The 17782-nt window shown below is 40.1% G+C and overlaps 1 protein-coding gene across 1 annotated transcript in view; it reads right to left on the bottom strand.

The window, feature by feature from the left end:
- Window positions 1–17782, bottom strand: part of NPAS3 (neuronal PAS domain protein 3) — an 811965-nt gene that overhangs the window by 67037 nt on the left and 727146 nt on the right. The window contains exon 7 of the mRNA XM_065906065.1: window positions 2115–2233. Within this exon, the coding sequence (XP_065762137.1) occupies window positions 2115–2233 (119 nt within the window). The remainder of the gene's footprint in view (window positions 1–2114; window positions 2234–17782) is intronic.

The following is a 17782-nucleotide window of genomic DNA, read 5'->3' as shown; positions in this document are numbered from 1 at the left end:
CCAGTGTGTGACCTTGGGTGTGTAATTAACCTCTCGAGGCTTAGTTTCTTCATCTGTAAAATGGAAGCGATGAAAATACTTTCTTCTTGGACAGTTGCAAAGACATACAAACTGTCTCACACTCAGCATACTGTAGTGAGCACAAATGTTAGCTACTGTTTTAGCCTTCATTGCTCTCTGCAATCACTTTATTTATTTACTTATGGTGGTCTTTTTCCTTGCTGCTTGTTAGCAGTTACCAGGGACTTTCTGTTGTTCAGTGCTGAGTTTAGGATCTCAGATAGGCTCCACAAATATATTTATGTATTTGTCAAAATAATGAATGAATATTCTATCAGTATTTAAGAAATTTCAGATCATGTAGCAAAACAGCTCGCCTGAGCTGCCCGAATGACAGGACAGACCAACAGAACCCAAGCCGCTTAGTTTCTTGCCTGGACTGAAGCTCAAACTATTTCTCTGTGTTGTTATTATTTTTACCATACCTCCCACTTTGTGGCAAAGCTAAGATGCTGCAAAGTTTTGTAATCTCTAGTTTGTTGTATGAACGTAATAATAATTTTCTGTTTGTTTTCAAACAAGTTATCTAATGATATTGAATTATACTAGATATTGCTTTTTCAAAATACACCTCACCCCTTCCACCCTTCTTTCCTTCTGGGATATGCCTGCTACAAACCAGTACAAACTGGGAAAGATGAAGAACTGACACGGAGAAAAGTTGGAATACCAATAATGCATCTTTCTAGCATTAACATGACAATAATTGCTACATCTAATAGTTTGCTTATAGAATTTCAAACTGGCTGAGACTACACAGTTAGCAACTAATAAATGTATAGTGTTTCAGTGAGGCAGGAAAATGCAAAATTGGATAAGATAGTCTGTTTTCTGTCCTCCGACGTACCCCTTTATCACAGGACCACAGATCGCTCTGTAGGTGGAGCTAATGCACCTGGTGCTGCCCAAGTACCTACCTCTTCCTTGCCTCGATCCCTGGTAAAAATTAAGGGTGTTTCCAATGTACCCTTTGGGCTGTGGGACAGCCCATCTAAAGATTGTCCCTAGAAAGACCTGCTTTGCCCCTGCTTTATTTTTTTAGAAAAGAATTAATATCAAAGAAAATGTCTAATTCTGACTTTTCTGTCGCTGCTCCTGTCCTGATGGCTTATATAAGGCTCTCAAAGCCTGATGAGAATGAGTGTTACTATCCCTGGCAAGGCCAGAACAATGACTCACAAGAACTGGGCTACTGGAAGCTCTAGACTCTCCAATGGGAAGAGGTCACACTGGCGACAGCCACAGTGCATTCCATTTGTTTGCCATCCTCCTATAATAAATACTGTTTGAGAGATTGCTTAGCGTGTTGTAAAATTGATAAGATTCAGGTTGCCAAAGGCATTTCATGAATTTCATAGGTCTTAATTTATGTTGCTATGGTAACTGAAATGTTGGAATTTCCCAAGATTAGAGCTTTTATATTCTTAACTTTAGAATGGTAAAATAATGTAGATTATGACTCTGGACTTGTGTTTGCTCTTGCGTGAAACGTATTTTCTGTATGTGGAGTGTCCTATCTATGCTAAGGGGTGAATGAATGTTCAGCCACTGTAATTTCAAAATTAGGATTTCTGACATCCAACCTGATTTTCTTATCTACATGTATGAATCTTGATGGCCAAGATGTTTTTTTTTTTTTCAAATGGACAGTCTTTCTCTAAAGAGAAAGAGGGGATTGGAAGGGGGAGGTGGGAGAAGTAGAATTTTTATAGTAGTAGTTCTAGAATAGTCATCTTAAGGACTGATGAGAATTTGGCTCACCTTCTCCATCAAAGTGAATTTCCAGCATGTGCTGAAGCACTTGATGCATTATTAACATGTGTTTTAAGAAAAGACACTCTGTTGAAGCATTTAGTGAGCCAGCAGTGTCTGAAGTGAGAACGTGAGATGTAATGAGTCCCCTGCGTTGAGACAGGAAGATAACTAAGAACCCTGTGCGCTGCTCAGAATCACATGTATTGATCATGTGGACCCAAAGCAGCTGGGACATGCAAGGCAAATGACCTAGGATGGACCCGAGACAGGAGTCTCACCCCTGCTGGAACCCAGCTTACCTTATATCCTGATGATTTGATGTGCACGCCGCGTTTGGTCAGAGTAGATTTCATTCGGATGAAAAAGGAACGCTCAAGGGTGTTGTCAGTGGTAAGCAGACTGGGGCTGGTTGATTCCACTGAAGAATATAAAAATACATACACATGATTTAGATCTCTACACAGCCCCTTTCAGCTACTGCTCAGGTGCAATCCTTGAGTTCACTAAAAATAAATGACTGATGGGTGCTAAGAGCGTAGTAATCAATTTATCTCATTTAGAAAATGTTTACTTTGCAGAAAATAAAAAAGGATAATTAATGTATCCCAAGAAACTCCATTCTGGTTTCAAGCAAGAGCTTTTCAGGCCTTTTTAGGATTCAGCAGCCATCCAAGTGGGGTCTGATAGTAATTGTAGCATATCATGAGGCTTGGCTGGTGCACACGGAGAGAACAGTCACAAAAAAGAAGGACCCCAGAGATTTATGGGATCAACCAAGACTCACGTGGAGATGCTTCTGATCAGAGTCAGGACGACTTGCTTTTTGTTCTCCCTGCAAATCCCTTCTTGGATCAGTTGCTTGCTGGGGAGTTCTGAGCATCATGACACCACCAAGATTGGGGCAGTCATACCCTGGCCAGTGTCCTTGCCCTTCTGAGTTATTTTCCTTCATTATGGGGAATAAGAGGCCTGAAGTCTTCTCAACCGACTGGAGATAGAGGGCCGAGAATGGGCTATATGGATAAAAACAAAAAACGACTCCCAAGATCAGCTTGCTCTTGCTGTCACTAGTGGCAGCTTATCCCCAGCCCAGAATAGAAAACATCCTCTGTGTTTCTACCTCTTTGCTTCTGAGAAAATCATAGTTTCTTCTCTTAAGACAGCTCCTCTTTCCCTTTCAATGTATTTAAGATTAAGCGGAGTATGTTTTGACTTATAAAACTTAAAATGGTAGTTTTCATTCTTGCTGATCTAAAACCACCTTTATGCAGGTCAGGAGGCAATGCAAATCTATTTTCTTTAGAAATAAGCTTCTATGGTATTTTATACATTTAAGTATTTTCCTGAAGAGAAGTTAACTTGGGGGTTTTAAAGCCTAAAAAGACTCTAATTTTACTCTTCTAAAATATACTTTAAAGTTTTTCTTATTATTCTAAAGTTAAAAAAAAATTTCAACAACAAAACATTTTGAGCAGTTCTATAAGAACACTAATTTTCTCTAGGATGAAGATCAAGAAATATGTGCAATAAAGAGATTTAAGAATTAAGTAGGTGAGAAAATAGCTATTAAAAAACAAAGAAAAAATAGGCAAAACAAGCTTTTCAATTTCAAATTATGAAACATATTCCATATGTTTCTAAGGGGAAGAAACATCTATTTTTTAATATTAAATTTGATGCTCTGATGAAAGAAGAGTGAGATAATAAGAGAAGCCTTACAATTTGTGGTTGGGGGCTTGTATCATTCTTGCCTTCACCTGACTATATTTTCCTATATTTATGGCATTTCTATTCTGGGGTGATGGAACCAGTGACAAGTGTCCCTTCTTATGTGTCTCTCTCAAGATTTTCTTCTTTTTTTTTGTCTTAGCACGGATCTGATGTCATTTTAAATGTACAGCTTTTTATCACTCGAGGGAAAAGCAGAGCCATGTTATATTTAGTACTTTCATTTCTTCTGATTAAATATGAATTACTATGAAATTTTTCTCATCATCTAACACGCCATAATACGCCAACAGCTTTTTAATACACTATATAAGCACAAACTTCTGCTCTAAGAGTTTAATTTGCCCCTCTAATCCAATCACATCAACCTTATTTCTCTTATCAGAGATTCCCATTTTGAATTAAATGAGCTCATTAGTTTTAATCAAAAGCAGAGAGATCAAAACTTAAACGTAAATGCTTTAGATCAGAACTGTCAGTCAGCCGTGCAGTTCTATTTTACTAAAACACAAGATCAGAGACCCTTAGAACCAATTTTTCTCGTAAGGGATGCCGAGAGCTTGAAGATGCTATATCCCCCCCTCCCCTTTTTTTCCTTCCTCCCAAGGACAGATTATACATTTAAGGTTAGACTTAATTTATAGCAGTTTTTCATCCTGGTGGAAATGGAAAAGTATGCCAATCTACTAGGGTCCCTTTCACGTTTATTGGCCCCGGTCCTCAGAGACTTGAACTAACGTGAAGCCAACAGAATCTAGATAACAAACTCAGCTTTCAGAATTCAGCTCTGTTCAGTGAGACTGTGTTTGCAACAGCCGAGGAAAAATGCAACTTCCTAGAAAAGTGAACTGTGTTTTAGAGCTGAGGTCCAAGAAACCCTGACCCAGGAAGGAAGGAACCACATAACTGTAGAAAGGCGAATAATTTAGGCATCATTAGAAATTGTTATAATTTTCAGTACATGGAGCTTTCACAGGTAAACACTTAGCGGATACTTTAGAGACCCCAGCAAGGGTGGTTCCCCTTAAGGGATGAAATGGGAGACCCAAGTTCTACATGAGCTATGGAGGTGAACATCGCATCCTGCTCTGGCTGGGCAGTGAACACAGCATTCCCCTGCCCCATGGGTTAGATCGTCAATATATACAGGAGCAGAAGGAAATGGCAACTCACTTGCCTGGATTCTTCCCTGGAGAATCCCCATGGACAGAGGAGCCTGGTGGGCTACAGCTCATGGGGTTGCAAAGAGTTGGACATGACTGAGCGATTGAGAATATACAGGAGCAGCCTTCATTAAAACCAGGACAACTGGTGTGAGAGGAATTCTGAGGTCAGATTTTGCTCCAGTGAAATCTAGATTGGAAATCGAAATAATAACTGCTCCTTACACTTTATTTCAAGAGCATGGGGGTATGGTGTGAAGGGCGGTGAGGGAGAAGGAGAGAAGACAACTTAGAAAAGATAAAGATATCTTTAATTTCTGATAAAGATTTCTGCTTTAACATGGCTTTCTGAGGACAGGGGCAGAAGTAACCTGCCTCACTGGCCCTTTCAGAGGTCACCTAAGAAACGAATCCCTGGTACACAGGGACCATGGCCATGTGACCTCAAGGGCTGGCAAATGTGCTCTGGTTATCCCAGCTCTGACAGGGATGTCTCTCATGTAAAGAGACGTAATCTGCATGTGACAGACAAGAGCAGCAGTTTTAGAAGAGAAGTTTCTAAGGGTCTCAGGTGAGAAGCATGGATTTTGATGAACGTTCTACTGGGAGAGAACCAAGGGAGCATGGCCTTGGTGACGTGTGACATGACCGTAGCATGGAATAGAGAAAGACTTGTGCTCTGTAAGGACTGTGGAACCAACCTATGTCAAAAAAGCATTTTAGAGTGCTTTCCAGATATCACAGGCTTTTCTGCCAACTTTTTAAGACAGGCCAGGATCGCCGCATGATCTGATAAAAAATGAAAAATTGAGATTCAGAGAAGTGATATTTGCTGCCTGAGACATAGGAGAAATTGATGGGTAAACCTGGATTAAGTGGTCAAAGCCCAGATACGGCCCATTGTGACCTATGAATTATAAACAAGGAACTGAAAAAAGAAAACAAGGCCCACATAGAGGAAAGCTAGATAAAGAAATAGACTCTTTTTTACTGACTCTCAAGGGCCTCAACTTTTAAATAAATCTAAATGATCTCAGCTCTTGAAATGTCAATTTCTGCATATTTTGTGAAATTTACAGAACAATTTATAGCAAAAGTTGTAATAATTTTTACGTTGGCAAATGCCACCATAATGTGAAAGCATATCTGTGTTATTCCCCCTCTGTTGATGATTCCCTAACTGGTACTGTAGTTGTTGCGTCCTTAGCATGAAGAGGCAGGAAGCAGTGGCGAGGGGGGAGGGAAGGAGAAGATGGCTGGGAACCATCCTGTTCTCTCTGACCAATCCGAGGTCCAGGTGTTTGCTGAGCACTTTTGGGACTCTCCTTGGGGTTCCTGCAAGAGGGTGAGGCCAAGGCGTAAAGACAGCCTTTCTTTTTAGCATACTTCAAATGTTTGCTGTGCAATACTAGGGTCAGAGCCCTCAACTGCTATGAAATCATGATGGAAGTGAGAAAGAAAATTAGGTTGTGAGACAACTCTGTTACTCCTTAAGTGTGAGCAAAGTATTTTTCCTTTTAAAGAAGAAGTGGAATTGAACTGAGTTGTTAAGATACGAAGTTAAATATACTCTTCCCCCACTTCACTGCTTAATTGAATCTTTTCCTTTTTGAGATATTCTGGGCAAAGTGCAAACAACCAAAATGACCTTCATAAGACTAGGGAAGAGATGTTGGGCCATTTCACAGTTCTCTTGATAAAGTTAAACTTTCATTGGCGTGTGCTGTTATCTTTGTTAGATACTATGTATGACTTGGTCATAACAGGTAGCATGGCTTCCTTGTTGCTGCCTCATTCACTCTAAAAGAAATGTAGTCCTTTAGGACTTTAGAATGTGACTGGTTATTTCTTTTCTTGCAAACGGTTCCCTGCACTTCCTCTGCCAGTTGGAAATTAGGTTTGATCATGTGACTTTCTGTGGCCAAAAGAATATGAACAGAAGTCATGTATTGCTTTCAGGTGGAATTTTCTAGAAGAGCTGGTCACAAGGTCCTACTTTCTCTTTCTCACTGCTGTGTTGATTAGCAACGTTTCAGATGGTGGCTGCTCCATTGACCTAGGTCTTGGAATGAGGACAATAGGGGGCAGAACCTTTAGCCCATCTTCATAGAAATAAATCTTTTGTTGTAATTTGGGGATTGCTTTTTATTGAAGTTTAACTTAGTCCATACTGACTGATGAAAATATCAAATCTTTACCATTATATAAAAATACATGTTGTCCAAGTCTCCCAGATAGTCAGTGGCAGAGCACATAGACATGACCTGTTTGTCCCACTCCAAAGTTCAGGATGTGGTCAATATAGAACAAATAAATGTGTTCTTACATTTATTTATATCCTCATTTTATCTCTTATGCTAGGGCAGCAGGGTGGAGACAGGTCTAACTTTGATTCTCTATAGCACATGGGGAATATATATATATATAATTTACATATATTTAATATATTCAATAACTAATATTCATTAAGTATTGACATTAATCTAATAAGATCTTCCCAACTTAGTAGTAGGGCTTCCCTGGTGATTCAGACAGTAGAGAATCTGCCTGCAATGTGGGAGACCTGGCTTTGATCCCTGGGTCGGGAAGGTCCCCTGGAGGAGGAAATGGCAACCCATCCCAGTATTCTTACCTGGAGAATCCCATGGACAGAGGAGCTGGCCAGGCTATAGTCCATGGTGTTGCAAAGAGTCAGACATGACTAAGCGACTAACACTTTCAACTTCATAGTATGTCAATGGTAAAAATAAATCTTTTCTCACAGAAATTGTCCCCAGCAGATTTTATGTTTATCTAGGATGACAACTGTGGTAATTTAAAACTGCTACAAATTCTTCAATAGTCCTTCAGAAAGATGGAGCCTGCTTTCTCTCCCTTTGACTGTGGGCTAGACTTGGTGACTTACTTCAGATAAATAGCATGTGGCATTCTTGGTGATGTATGGCTTGGTCATGACAGGCAGCATGGCTTCCCTGTTGCCGCCTCATTCACTCTAATGGGAACCAGCTGCCATATTGTGAGGACACTTGAGCAGTCCTCTGGGGAGATCAGTGTGGAGAGGAACCGAGGCGTCCTCCTCACAGTCACGTGAGTGGGCTTAGATGTGGGCCTTCCTCCCCAAGTCAAGTCTTCAGATGACTATGCTCTGACTGACATCTCCACGGCAACCTCATGAAAGACCCTGAGCTTGAACTACCCAGACAAGCTGTTACTGGATTCCCGACCTATAGAAACTATGTGAGATAACTTTGCTTTAAAAAAAAAAGTCTGTAAGTATTTGGGGTGATTTGTTATGCAAAGATAGATAATATAATACCCACGTGGAACCTTTTTTTGGAAAAAATCATGACCTGGTTTTGAAATGTGACAACACGCACATGGGTAAAACTCATGTGATGTTGCGAAGGAATGCATTGTGCAGGGTACATGGTGAATTCACATATGTAAGGAAAGCTACCCCTAGTGCTGGTTTTTATAAGTGGGGTCTATGTTTTCAAAGCTAAATGCTCAACTGATTTTTTTTTTTTAATGCGCAATTTGCAAAAGGTGCTATCAACAGTATCATCTGCAAGACTGTGACATCTTGAAAGGCAGGCTTGACATCTTGCTTATATTTAGTTGTATCCATTCCCCGCCCTTCTCCAGCCCCCGTCATCCCCCCAAGTACCTAGGATTACATTTTATGTAAATAGACACTCAGTTTGCATGTTGAATAAAGTAACATTCTGATGCTTTCTTTCAGGAAGAATTAGTCTTTGCCCCTGCCCTTCATTCTCTCACACCAAACATCTTATCCCAAGAAGCCTTTATTTTATTTTATTTTTTGTGTGGAGAGGAAATCATTATGTCCTCTTCTTGTATTCATCTCTAAGGAAGCATTTTCTGCTAAGTGTTATTTTGAGAGTCATGGACCAGTGGGTTTGGTAGGCAAAAAAGGATTGGCCTGATTTTGCCCAGAATTAGAGAAAACTTTGTTCTCTGTCTTTAGAGAGTTGGTCTCCATCCCACTGGCCCATCCTCTACCATGCACCAGGGCAATTTTGAAGGGGGTGATGGGTGTCTGTAGACTACACATAGATGTTCAGCCACTGGTGGGGAGACAATGCCCACTATTTCTTGAGGACCCAGGCTGTACTAGCTTTTGGACATCAGGCAAATGCAACTGCAGCCACCATCCTCTGGTTCAGCCACCAGCTCTCTCAGCTTCAGCGCTTGCTTGGGAGTATGACGGAAAAGCCATATTTATTGAAGTCTCATTAGGGCTGGTTCCTGCTCCCACTCAGTTGTGAGTCTTTAGCTTTGTTTAGAAACTTATGAATCATTAACTGAAACTCTAGAGTATAGCTGTGAAAATAATTGTGGCTCAATAATGATGCAATAAACTTCTTTCAAAGTAACGTTAAAAATAATCCACCAAAAAAAAAAGAAGAGGAGGAAAACAATAATAATCTGCGAACCCATGCCACCTGTCAGCATGAGCTCCCCGGCAGTATCTGCCTGCCTGGGATGAGAATCGGAATGCATGAGGCTGGCATTCAGGCTTCCTGCGCCTGGCAGGGGTTGCTACTTGGGGAGGCTGTCCCCCGAGGGAGAGGAGCGCGTTCAGCTGCCGCCTGCTGCTCCACAGTTGGTGTTTGGATGATACCACTCCGGGGAAATACACACAGTGTCAGAGTCAAGCTGCTACCAGTGGGTGTTTCTGTACACAACTAGAAGCATCACGAAAGTTCAAGGAGAAAAACTGGGTATTGTAAAGATAGCCTTTGAGAGTATATGACATCCGGCGTGACCCGTTCGGCAGCAGGCTGTGTGCTCTAAAGCACCTGCCATCTGAATACTGCAGGCGATGGTTTTAAATCTTCCTGGAGACTCCCTATAAATGTTGCCACTTGAGGGATCCATTCTGGGAGAAAAATATAGCACGTCCTCCCGGGATGCCTCTTGGATTCCATTACCAGTATTGCGTATGGGATCGAGTGTGGCAATGCTTTTATCACGACTATAAAGTGGTTACGAGCCAATTCCTCATATAAAACATACTCAGTAATGTTGAGGCTTTTTTTTTTTCCTTTTCTGTTTCCTTCTTTTATTTCCTTCCTTTCTCTCTTTCCTTCTTCTTCTTCTTTTTTCTTTTTTTTAATGACAAACACGATGTCAGACAAAGGGCATCAGGACTTGGTCTTTGTAGTACAAAACAAAATAACAATACATAAACACCTTTGTGAAGGCAGCTTGAAACCCCATGTTTTCTATTAAAAAGTCATGTTCAATCTTCACTGTTGATAGAACCGAATAGCTAACACAGAGAACACTGTATATCAGAAAGGTCAATAGTTATTATGAGCTACAAATATATTTTTTTCCATCCTTCAGGCTGTTTAGCGCATATCACAGCATGAGCAGCTGTCTTCTTTAATGCTTTTAAAATTAGAATCCCAAAGAGGAAGAAAAAATTATGGTTGCAATGATTGCTCTTTGCTTTTGTAAGTTTACTTTAATATACTATTTCATATACATGAATCTTCTGTGCAGCCTATCCATGGGGCAGTAACCGGTTGCCAGTATCGAGTTGAACTGCCATGTTTATTTTCTTAGCATTCTGGCCAAATCTCCATCTCAGGCACAGATGTTGTCGACATACCATATTTTCAAAAGGAGTCATATAGAGGAGTCTGGTTACAGAGACACTTGCAAACACACACATATGCATTCTGCCTTTTCATTGCTTTAAAGCTCTGTGACGAACTACAACAATGCCATGTGATGAGAAACAGTTATGCAGCACTGGGTGAAAAATCAGGCAGTGATTCAAACCACGGATGCACAAAGTACCACTCTCCACCTGTAGGGGTATGGACGGAAGGCGCCTTACAGGCTGTTAAAGGTTGATCTTTTGCCTGTGCTTAGAACTCCTGGCCCTTGCTAGGCATACAGCCCTAAAGACAGTGAGTGTTTTAAATAGCACATACTGGATGTTATAGCTCGCTCAGTCTTTGTTCAGTTATTTACAGTAAATACATAATGAGGATCTATAATGAGCTGGGATAGTTTATAACAATGTTTTCATTTGAGAGGAGGGGAAAATATATAATAGTTTCTGGTAGTAATTAATGCAGTATAAAGAAGAGTGATGCAGGGTAAGGCTCTGGCGTGTGATGAGAACCACGTTTTGGTCGTGTGGCACAGGAGGCTAAGTCATGTGGATATTGGTTAATCGCCATACCTCTGGGCTCATGATTTGAGTTGCAACTTCATCACTAAATAGCTTTACAGAAAACTGTTACTTGGATAGATATGCACCAGTGCTGATAAAATTCTAGAAATGTTACCTTTGGACTTTAGTACAAAATTAAAATAAGTGATGTGCTAAGGGTGAAAATTTAACCTGTAGGAAACTAAGGGAGGAGTTACTAAGAACTGGACAGAGAGTCAGGCCTCCCAGATGAACGTATTGGCATTGTCATTTCTTTGGGGATCTCGAGAGAGAGCAGCTTCGCTAGAAAAGTGGGATAAAGGTTGAGTAAATACGTGATATACTTCTCTTTGGTGAATATTGGTGATGAAAATAAAGAGATCTGAGTATGTTATTGATTGAGAGGACTGAGTTTAAAGTTGTCTGTATTAGAAATGGTAATTGAAGAATTTAAATCCTAAAGGATATTGTATTAGTAACAGGGAAAGAGAGGTGAGCCTCTGAAATGGGGGGAAGGAAAACAGGATGTGAGTTGAGGTGGCGGGGGAAAGGGAGAGAGGGGAGGGAGAGAGAGGGGAAGGTGATGGGAACAGGGTTGAGCACTTATAAAGCAAAGGTCGTTTGTGGAGATGAAGTATGAGAAGAAGAGGATTTTAAGAGTTAAAAAAAAAAAAAAAAAGCTGTGGAGCAGCCCATGTGGGCAAAGCAAGTAGGATCAGTAGAAAATAAGTAATAAGATTACGCAGCAGTTAGAAGTTGCATGGCTCAAATTTAAGCAGACTGGTTTTCTAGGGGGCCCTGATGATAATGGCTTTGTAAGTTTTTCTAGGCCACGCTCAACAGGGGGCTTTTGCCAGAGATGGGAGCAGACACAATGGGAATGAAAGAAGGACAATAGAGAGAAGGACTCCAGAGGGCTAAGAGACAAACGTGTGAGGAGGGAGTGATGAAATGGGGAAGAGGGGAGAACGAGGGGGAAGGGATGGTGCTATGGGTGAGGCAGCCAGTAAAGGGCGCTTTGTTCCCAGAATGATTTGTGAGAATGCTGTTTGTTGCTTTTAAACAAGTTCATGTTCTATATCTCTATTTTTCCTATGTTTATAGAAAATCTGGAAGATAATGTGAAAGTATAAATAAGAAAAAAAGTATGCAGTTACCTTATCACCCAGAAACTATTAACACTAACATGTTTTGTTGTTCCCTAATTTACTATTTATATATATATTTATTTCAAAATTAGGGTCATACCTGAGTATCTGTCACATTTTTTAATGTTAGAAGTCATAGCTCACTCTGTGATAATCGCTGGGCTTTTATTAGACACTGTTTGGGGAATAAAAGGATGTTGGGGCTCCAGTGGTCTTGGCTGTAAGGCAGCTTTAAAATTAAGTAGTGATAGTATCTGCAAGTGTCCATATCAGTATATCACTTTCAAACACTATTTTTCTTGACTGTGTAATATTCCATTGCATGGTGATGAATTTCTTGGAAATTAGTCTTGCTTCAACTTTCTTTTTTTTTTTTTTCATTTATTTTTATTAGTTGGAGGCTAATTACTTTACAGTATTGTAGTGATTTTTGCCATACATTGACATGAATCAGCCATGGATTTACATGTGTTCCCCATCCCGATCATGTCTTTGGGTAGATTTCTAGAAGAAGTATTACCGGGTCAAAGAGCATAAGGTTTTTTTTTTTTTTTTAAAGCTAACACGTATGATTTGTTTTTCAAAAAAGTTGTGGTGTCTATCAGTTTATATGTTTATCAGCAATATTTGATGTTCATATTAATTGCCATCTTAATATTTTTATTATTTGATAAAAAATATTAAATTAGAAGATATCCTAAAAAGCATTATGTAAAAACATCTCATGTGTTTAATTTGCATTTTTATTTCTAATGATGTTGAATAATGTTTTAATACTTGCCATTTGAATTTTTTTTAGTGATTCATGTATTTATGTCCTCTATTTTCCACTTGAGTTTTATTATTGTATCAGTTTTAATGATACATGTGTGTGTGTGTGTGTGTACGGGGTTTCCCAGGTGACTCTATGGTAAAGAATCCACCTGTGAATGCAGGAGACATGGGTTCAATCCCTGGATCGGGATGATCCCCTGGAGAAGGAAATGGCAACCCACTCTAGTATTTTTGCCTGGGAAATCCCATGGACAGAGACTAGTCACTAGTGTCCAACTCTTTTGCGATCATATATATATATTAAGGATACTATGTCTGCCACATTTCTTGCAAATATTTCCCCATTTTTTGCCTTTTACTTCTTTTTATGGTGTTCACTGATACAAAAATGTTTTTAAATTTTATATAGAGAAGTCTATACATTTTTCCTTTTGAAACTTTTGTTGCTCTCATACCTTAGAAAGCTTTTCCTCTGTTTTTTCTAACAGATACTTGGCATTTTAAAAACGAAGCATGGTTAAAGGTCAAGGAATGGCTGTGCCAATAGACGGCTGAAGGTAAGTCAGGAAATGAGTTTGTTGAGCTTGGGCAGTCAAGGAGATGTGTGTGGAACTGTCACGCCTCCTGGAAACCCTGATGCTGGCATCTGTGGCCTCTTAGTGGAAATGGCTGGACAGACCTCAGAGCACAAGCCTTTGCCACTGAGGTTGGTCAATGAAAGGTGTGGGCATCGTCACCGATGGAGAGCAGCATTGAGAACAGGTAAGGAATGCTTTTTTGTTGTTGTTGTTGTTGTTGCTGGTTTTAATGTGCTGATATTGGGGGAAATAGTGGGGAAGTGGCAGTGGGTGCGCCAGGTGATAACCACTGCTCTTTCACGTTGGAAGAGTCAGAAGCAGAGGAATGAATCACAGCCTCTGTTCAGAGTGAGTTCTGAGTAGTTGGCTTCAAGGAAGAAATGTTTCAATAAAAGTAAATAGGCAAAAGTGGGATTCGTGGAAAAGATGGTGGTAATTGATGTTTGTTCCTAATGAAGGTTCTCAGATAAAAATACAGGACACCTTGCAAAATGTGAATTTTAGATAAACAACGACTGTTTTTTGGTGCTTGGCAAAGAATCCACCTGCCAATTCAGGATGTGGGTTCGATCCCTGGGTTGGGAAGATCCCCTGGAGGAGGGAGTGGCAACCTTGCCTGGAGAATCCCCATGGGCAGAGGAGCCTGGTGGACTACAGTCCATGGGGTCCCAAAGATTTGGACGCAACTGAGCACAGCACAGCACAAATATTGCATGGACATGTCCAATTCAACTGGGAATCCTGTATTTGTATGTGTTAGCTCTGGCATCCCCGCTCATGGAAGAATGAGGACTCTATGTGGCACTGAGGAAAGGGTTGGTGTGACAGTCGCCTGGTTAGCAGGAAACAAGATGGAGGCATTCAGGAAATTGGCTTGGGACGCAGAAAAAGTTCAGAATGGCTGGAACTTTCTCACTGGAGAGTGTTAGAGAGGCAAGCAATAACTGAAAATCTGAGTGAATATTGGCGCGATGGCATGGCTTTTAAAATTTGCCTCCTCAGTTATGGGGTCCAGCACAATGACCAATTTTTATTTTCCCACGTGAACGTGTGTGTTCTGGGGATAGAGCCTGGTTGACAGGTCTCCGCAAATGTCTCCCGAGGCAGTGCCTTCTGCTAATTTACTATTTTTTATCATATAGGAATTTGACAAGGCAGCTAGAATTTGTTGATTTTATTATGGCTCTATTTCAGCACATCTTGAAGTGGTTATTTTTCAAAATGTTTTCAGTCTGACGTACTGTATTAAATCCATCATCAATAAAGGATTGAGGTTTATTTATTGGAGACTATTCTTAGTAACATTATTTATACTTTACAATAATTTAGAGGAGCCAGAAATAGGAGATAACCTGATAATTATCTATATCTGTTATTTTGCTAACAGATATCTATTTTTTACATCATCAGTTAAGCAAAGTTTCCTTTTTCTTATGATCACAGCCTGTTTCAATAACCACTGTTCCATCTCAGGACCCAAACAAAGTCCTCTAATCCCCTGGCAGAAGTAACCCTGCTTTGCTCCCAGGAAGACAGAGCTCAATCCCTATGGTCTTGGTCAGCTAAGATACATGTAGGCCTCACAGGGAATGTGCAGGCATCATTCCCATATCTGAGTTTGATGATAAGTCATTTGTATATTGTTTTCAAGGCTATGCACAGTCTTCCCAAGTGGTGGGGATAAAAAAAAAGCAGTCATTTCCTAATGATTGTATTTATAATGTTTGCAATTAGCTCTGCTGGAGAATTACCCTTTTCCTTTCAAGTTGAAAATATAAAGGCTATTTATTGCTAAGGGTGATGGTGACATTGGGTGCAAGTAGCCTTTTCTCAAACTGGGTGCAAAGCAAATGTGTTGATACTACTTAACTGTCCTCTTCCCAGCTTCGCATATAATTCTCTAATGATGTACTTGGCATTTTTAACATCAACGCTTTAGCACTGTATCAGATGGCATGCGAGTCTAAACGGTATATTCTATAATGCCAAATGATTGTTTTAAAGACTGGAACCACATATTTCGTGTTGCCTGGTAGCAGAACACTCTGTCTGCATTCATTGTCATTGGTTTGCAGCTCACCCGTATCATGTCAGGGACCCCGGGTGTTTATGGATACCTGTGCTCTAGGTCTTCAATTACTTGAACTTACATGAGAGTAGGCTGTCCTTTGCCCACTTTGCTATTTTATTATTGCATTGATTTCTAATAAACTCCATATGCATGTCATAGAAAACACCCTTTTCCAACAACACAAGAGATGTCTACACATGGACATCACCAGATGGTCATTACCGAAATCAGATTGATTATATTTTTTGCAGCTAAAAATGGAGAAGTTCTATATAGTCAGCAAAAATAAGACCAGGAGCTGACTGTGGCTCAGATCATAAACTCCTTATTGCAAAATTCAGACTTAAGTTGAAGAAAATAGGGAAAACCACTAGACCATTCAGGTATGACCTAAATCAGATCCCTTATGATTATATAGTGGAAGTGACAAATAGATTCAAGGGATTAGATCTGATAGACAGAGTGCCTAAAGAACTATGACGGAGGTTCATGACATTGTACAGGAGGCAGTGATCAAGACCATCTGCAAGAAAAAGAAATGCAAAAAGGCAAAATGGCTGTCTGACAAGGTCTTACAAATACCTGAGAAAAGAAGAGAAGCGAAAAGCAAAGGAGAAAAGAAAAGATATACCAGTTGAATGCAGAGTTCCAAAGAATAACAAGGAGAGATGAGAAAGTCTTCCTCAGTGATCAATGCACATAAATAGAGGAAACAATAGAAGGGAAGGATGAGAGATTGATCTCTTCAAGAAAATTAGAGATACCAAGGGGACATTTCAATCAAAGATAAACACAATAAAGGACAGAAATGGTATGGAACTAACAGAAGCAGAAGATAATAAGAAGAGGTGGCAAGACACAGAAGGACTATACAAAAAAGATCTTCATGACCCAGATAACCAGGATGGTGTGATCACTCAGCTAGAGCCAGACATCCTGGAATGCGAAGTCAAGTGGGCCTTATGAAGCATCATTACAAACAAAACTAGTGAAGGTGATGGAATTCCAGTTGAGTTATTTCAAATCCTAAAAGATGATGCTATGAAAGTGCTACAGTCAATATGCCAGCAAATCTGGAAAACTCAGCAGTGGCCACAGGACTGGAAAAGGTCAGTTTTCATTCCAATCCCAAAGAAAGGCAATGCCAAATAATATTTAAATTACCACACAATTGCACTCATCTCACACTCTAGGAAAGTAATGCTAAAATTTCTCCAACCAAGGCTTCAACAGTACATGAACTGTGAGCTTCCATATATTCGAGCTGGATTTAGAAAAGGCAGAGAAACCAGAGATCAAATTGCCAACATCTGCTAGATCATTGAAGAAGCAAGAGAGTTTCAGAAAAACATCTACTTCTGCTTTATTCACTACGCCAAAGCCTTTGACTGTGCAGATCACAACAAACTGGAAAATTCTGAAAGAGATGGGAATACCAGACCACCTGATCTATGTCCTGAAAAGTCTGTATGCAGGTCAAGAAGCAACAGTTAGAACTGGACATGGAACAACAGACTGGTTCCAAATAGGAAAAGGAAAATGTCAAAGATGTATATTGTCACCTGTTTGTTTAACCTATATGCAGTGTACATCATGAGAAATGCTAGGCTGGAGGAAGCATAAGCTGGAATCAAGATTTCTGGGAGAAATATCAATAACCTCAGATATGTAGATAACACCACCCTTATGGCAGATAGCAAAGAACTAAAGAGCCTCTTGATGAAAATGAAAGAAAAGAGTGAAAAAGTTGGCTTAAAACTCAACATTCAAAAAATGAAGATCATGGTGTCTGGTCCCATCACTTCATGACAAATAGATGGGGAAACAGTGAAAACAGTGAGAGACTTAATTTTGGGGGGCTCCAAAATCACTGCAGGTGGTGACTATAGCACTGAAATTAAAAGACGCTTGCTCCTTGGAAGAAACGCTATGGCCAACCTAGAGAGCATATTAAAAAGCAGAGACATTACTTTGCCAACAAAGGTCCATCTAGTCAAGGCTATGGTTTTTCCAGTGGTCATGTATGGATGTGAGAGTTGGACTATAAAGAAAGCTGAGCACTGCAGAATTGATGCTTTTGAATGGTGGTGTTGGAGAAGACTCTTGAGAGTCCCTTGGATTGCAAGGAGATCCACCCAGTCCATCCTAAAGGAAATCAGTCCTGAATATTCATTGAAAGACTGATGCTGAAACTGAAACTCCAATACTTTGGCTACCTGATATGAAGAACCGACTCATTGGAAAAGACCCTGATGCTGGAAAAGATTGAAGGTGGGAGGAGAAGGGGACGACAGAGGATGAGATGGTTGGAT

This window comes from Muntiacus reevesi, chromosome 15 (assembly GCF_963930625.1).
Source record: "Muntiacus reevesi chromosome 15, mMunRee1.1, whole genome shotgun sequence".
Taxonomy (NCBI): Eukaryota; Metazoa; Chordata; class Mammalia; order Artiodactyla; family Cervidae; genus Muntiacus; species Muntiacus reevesi.
This window is presented reverse-complemented; position numbering and strand designations above follow the sequence as displayed.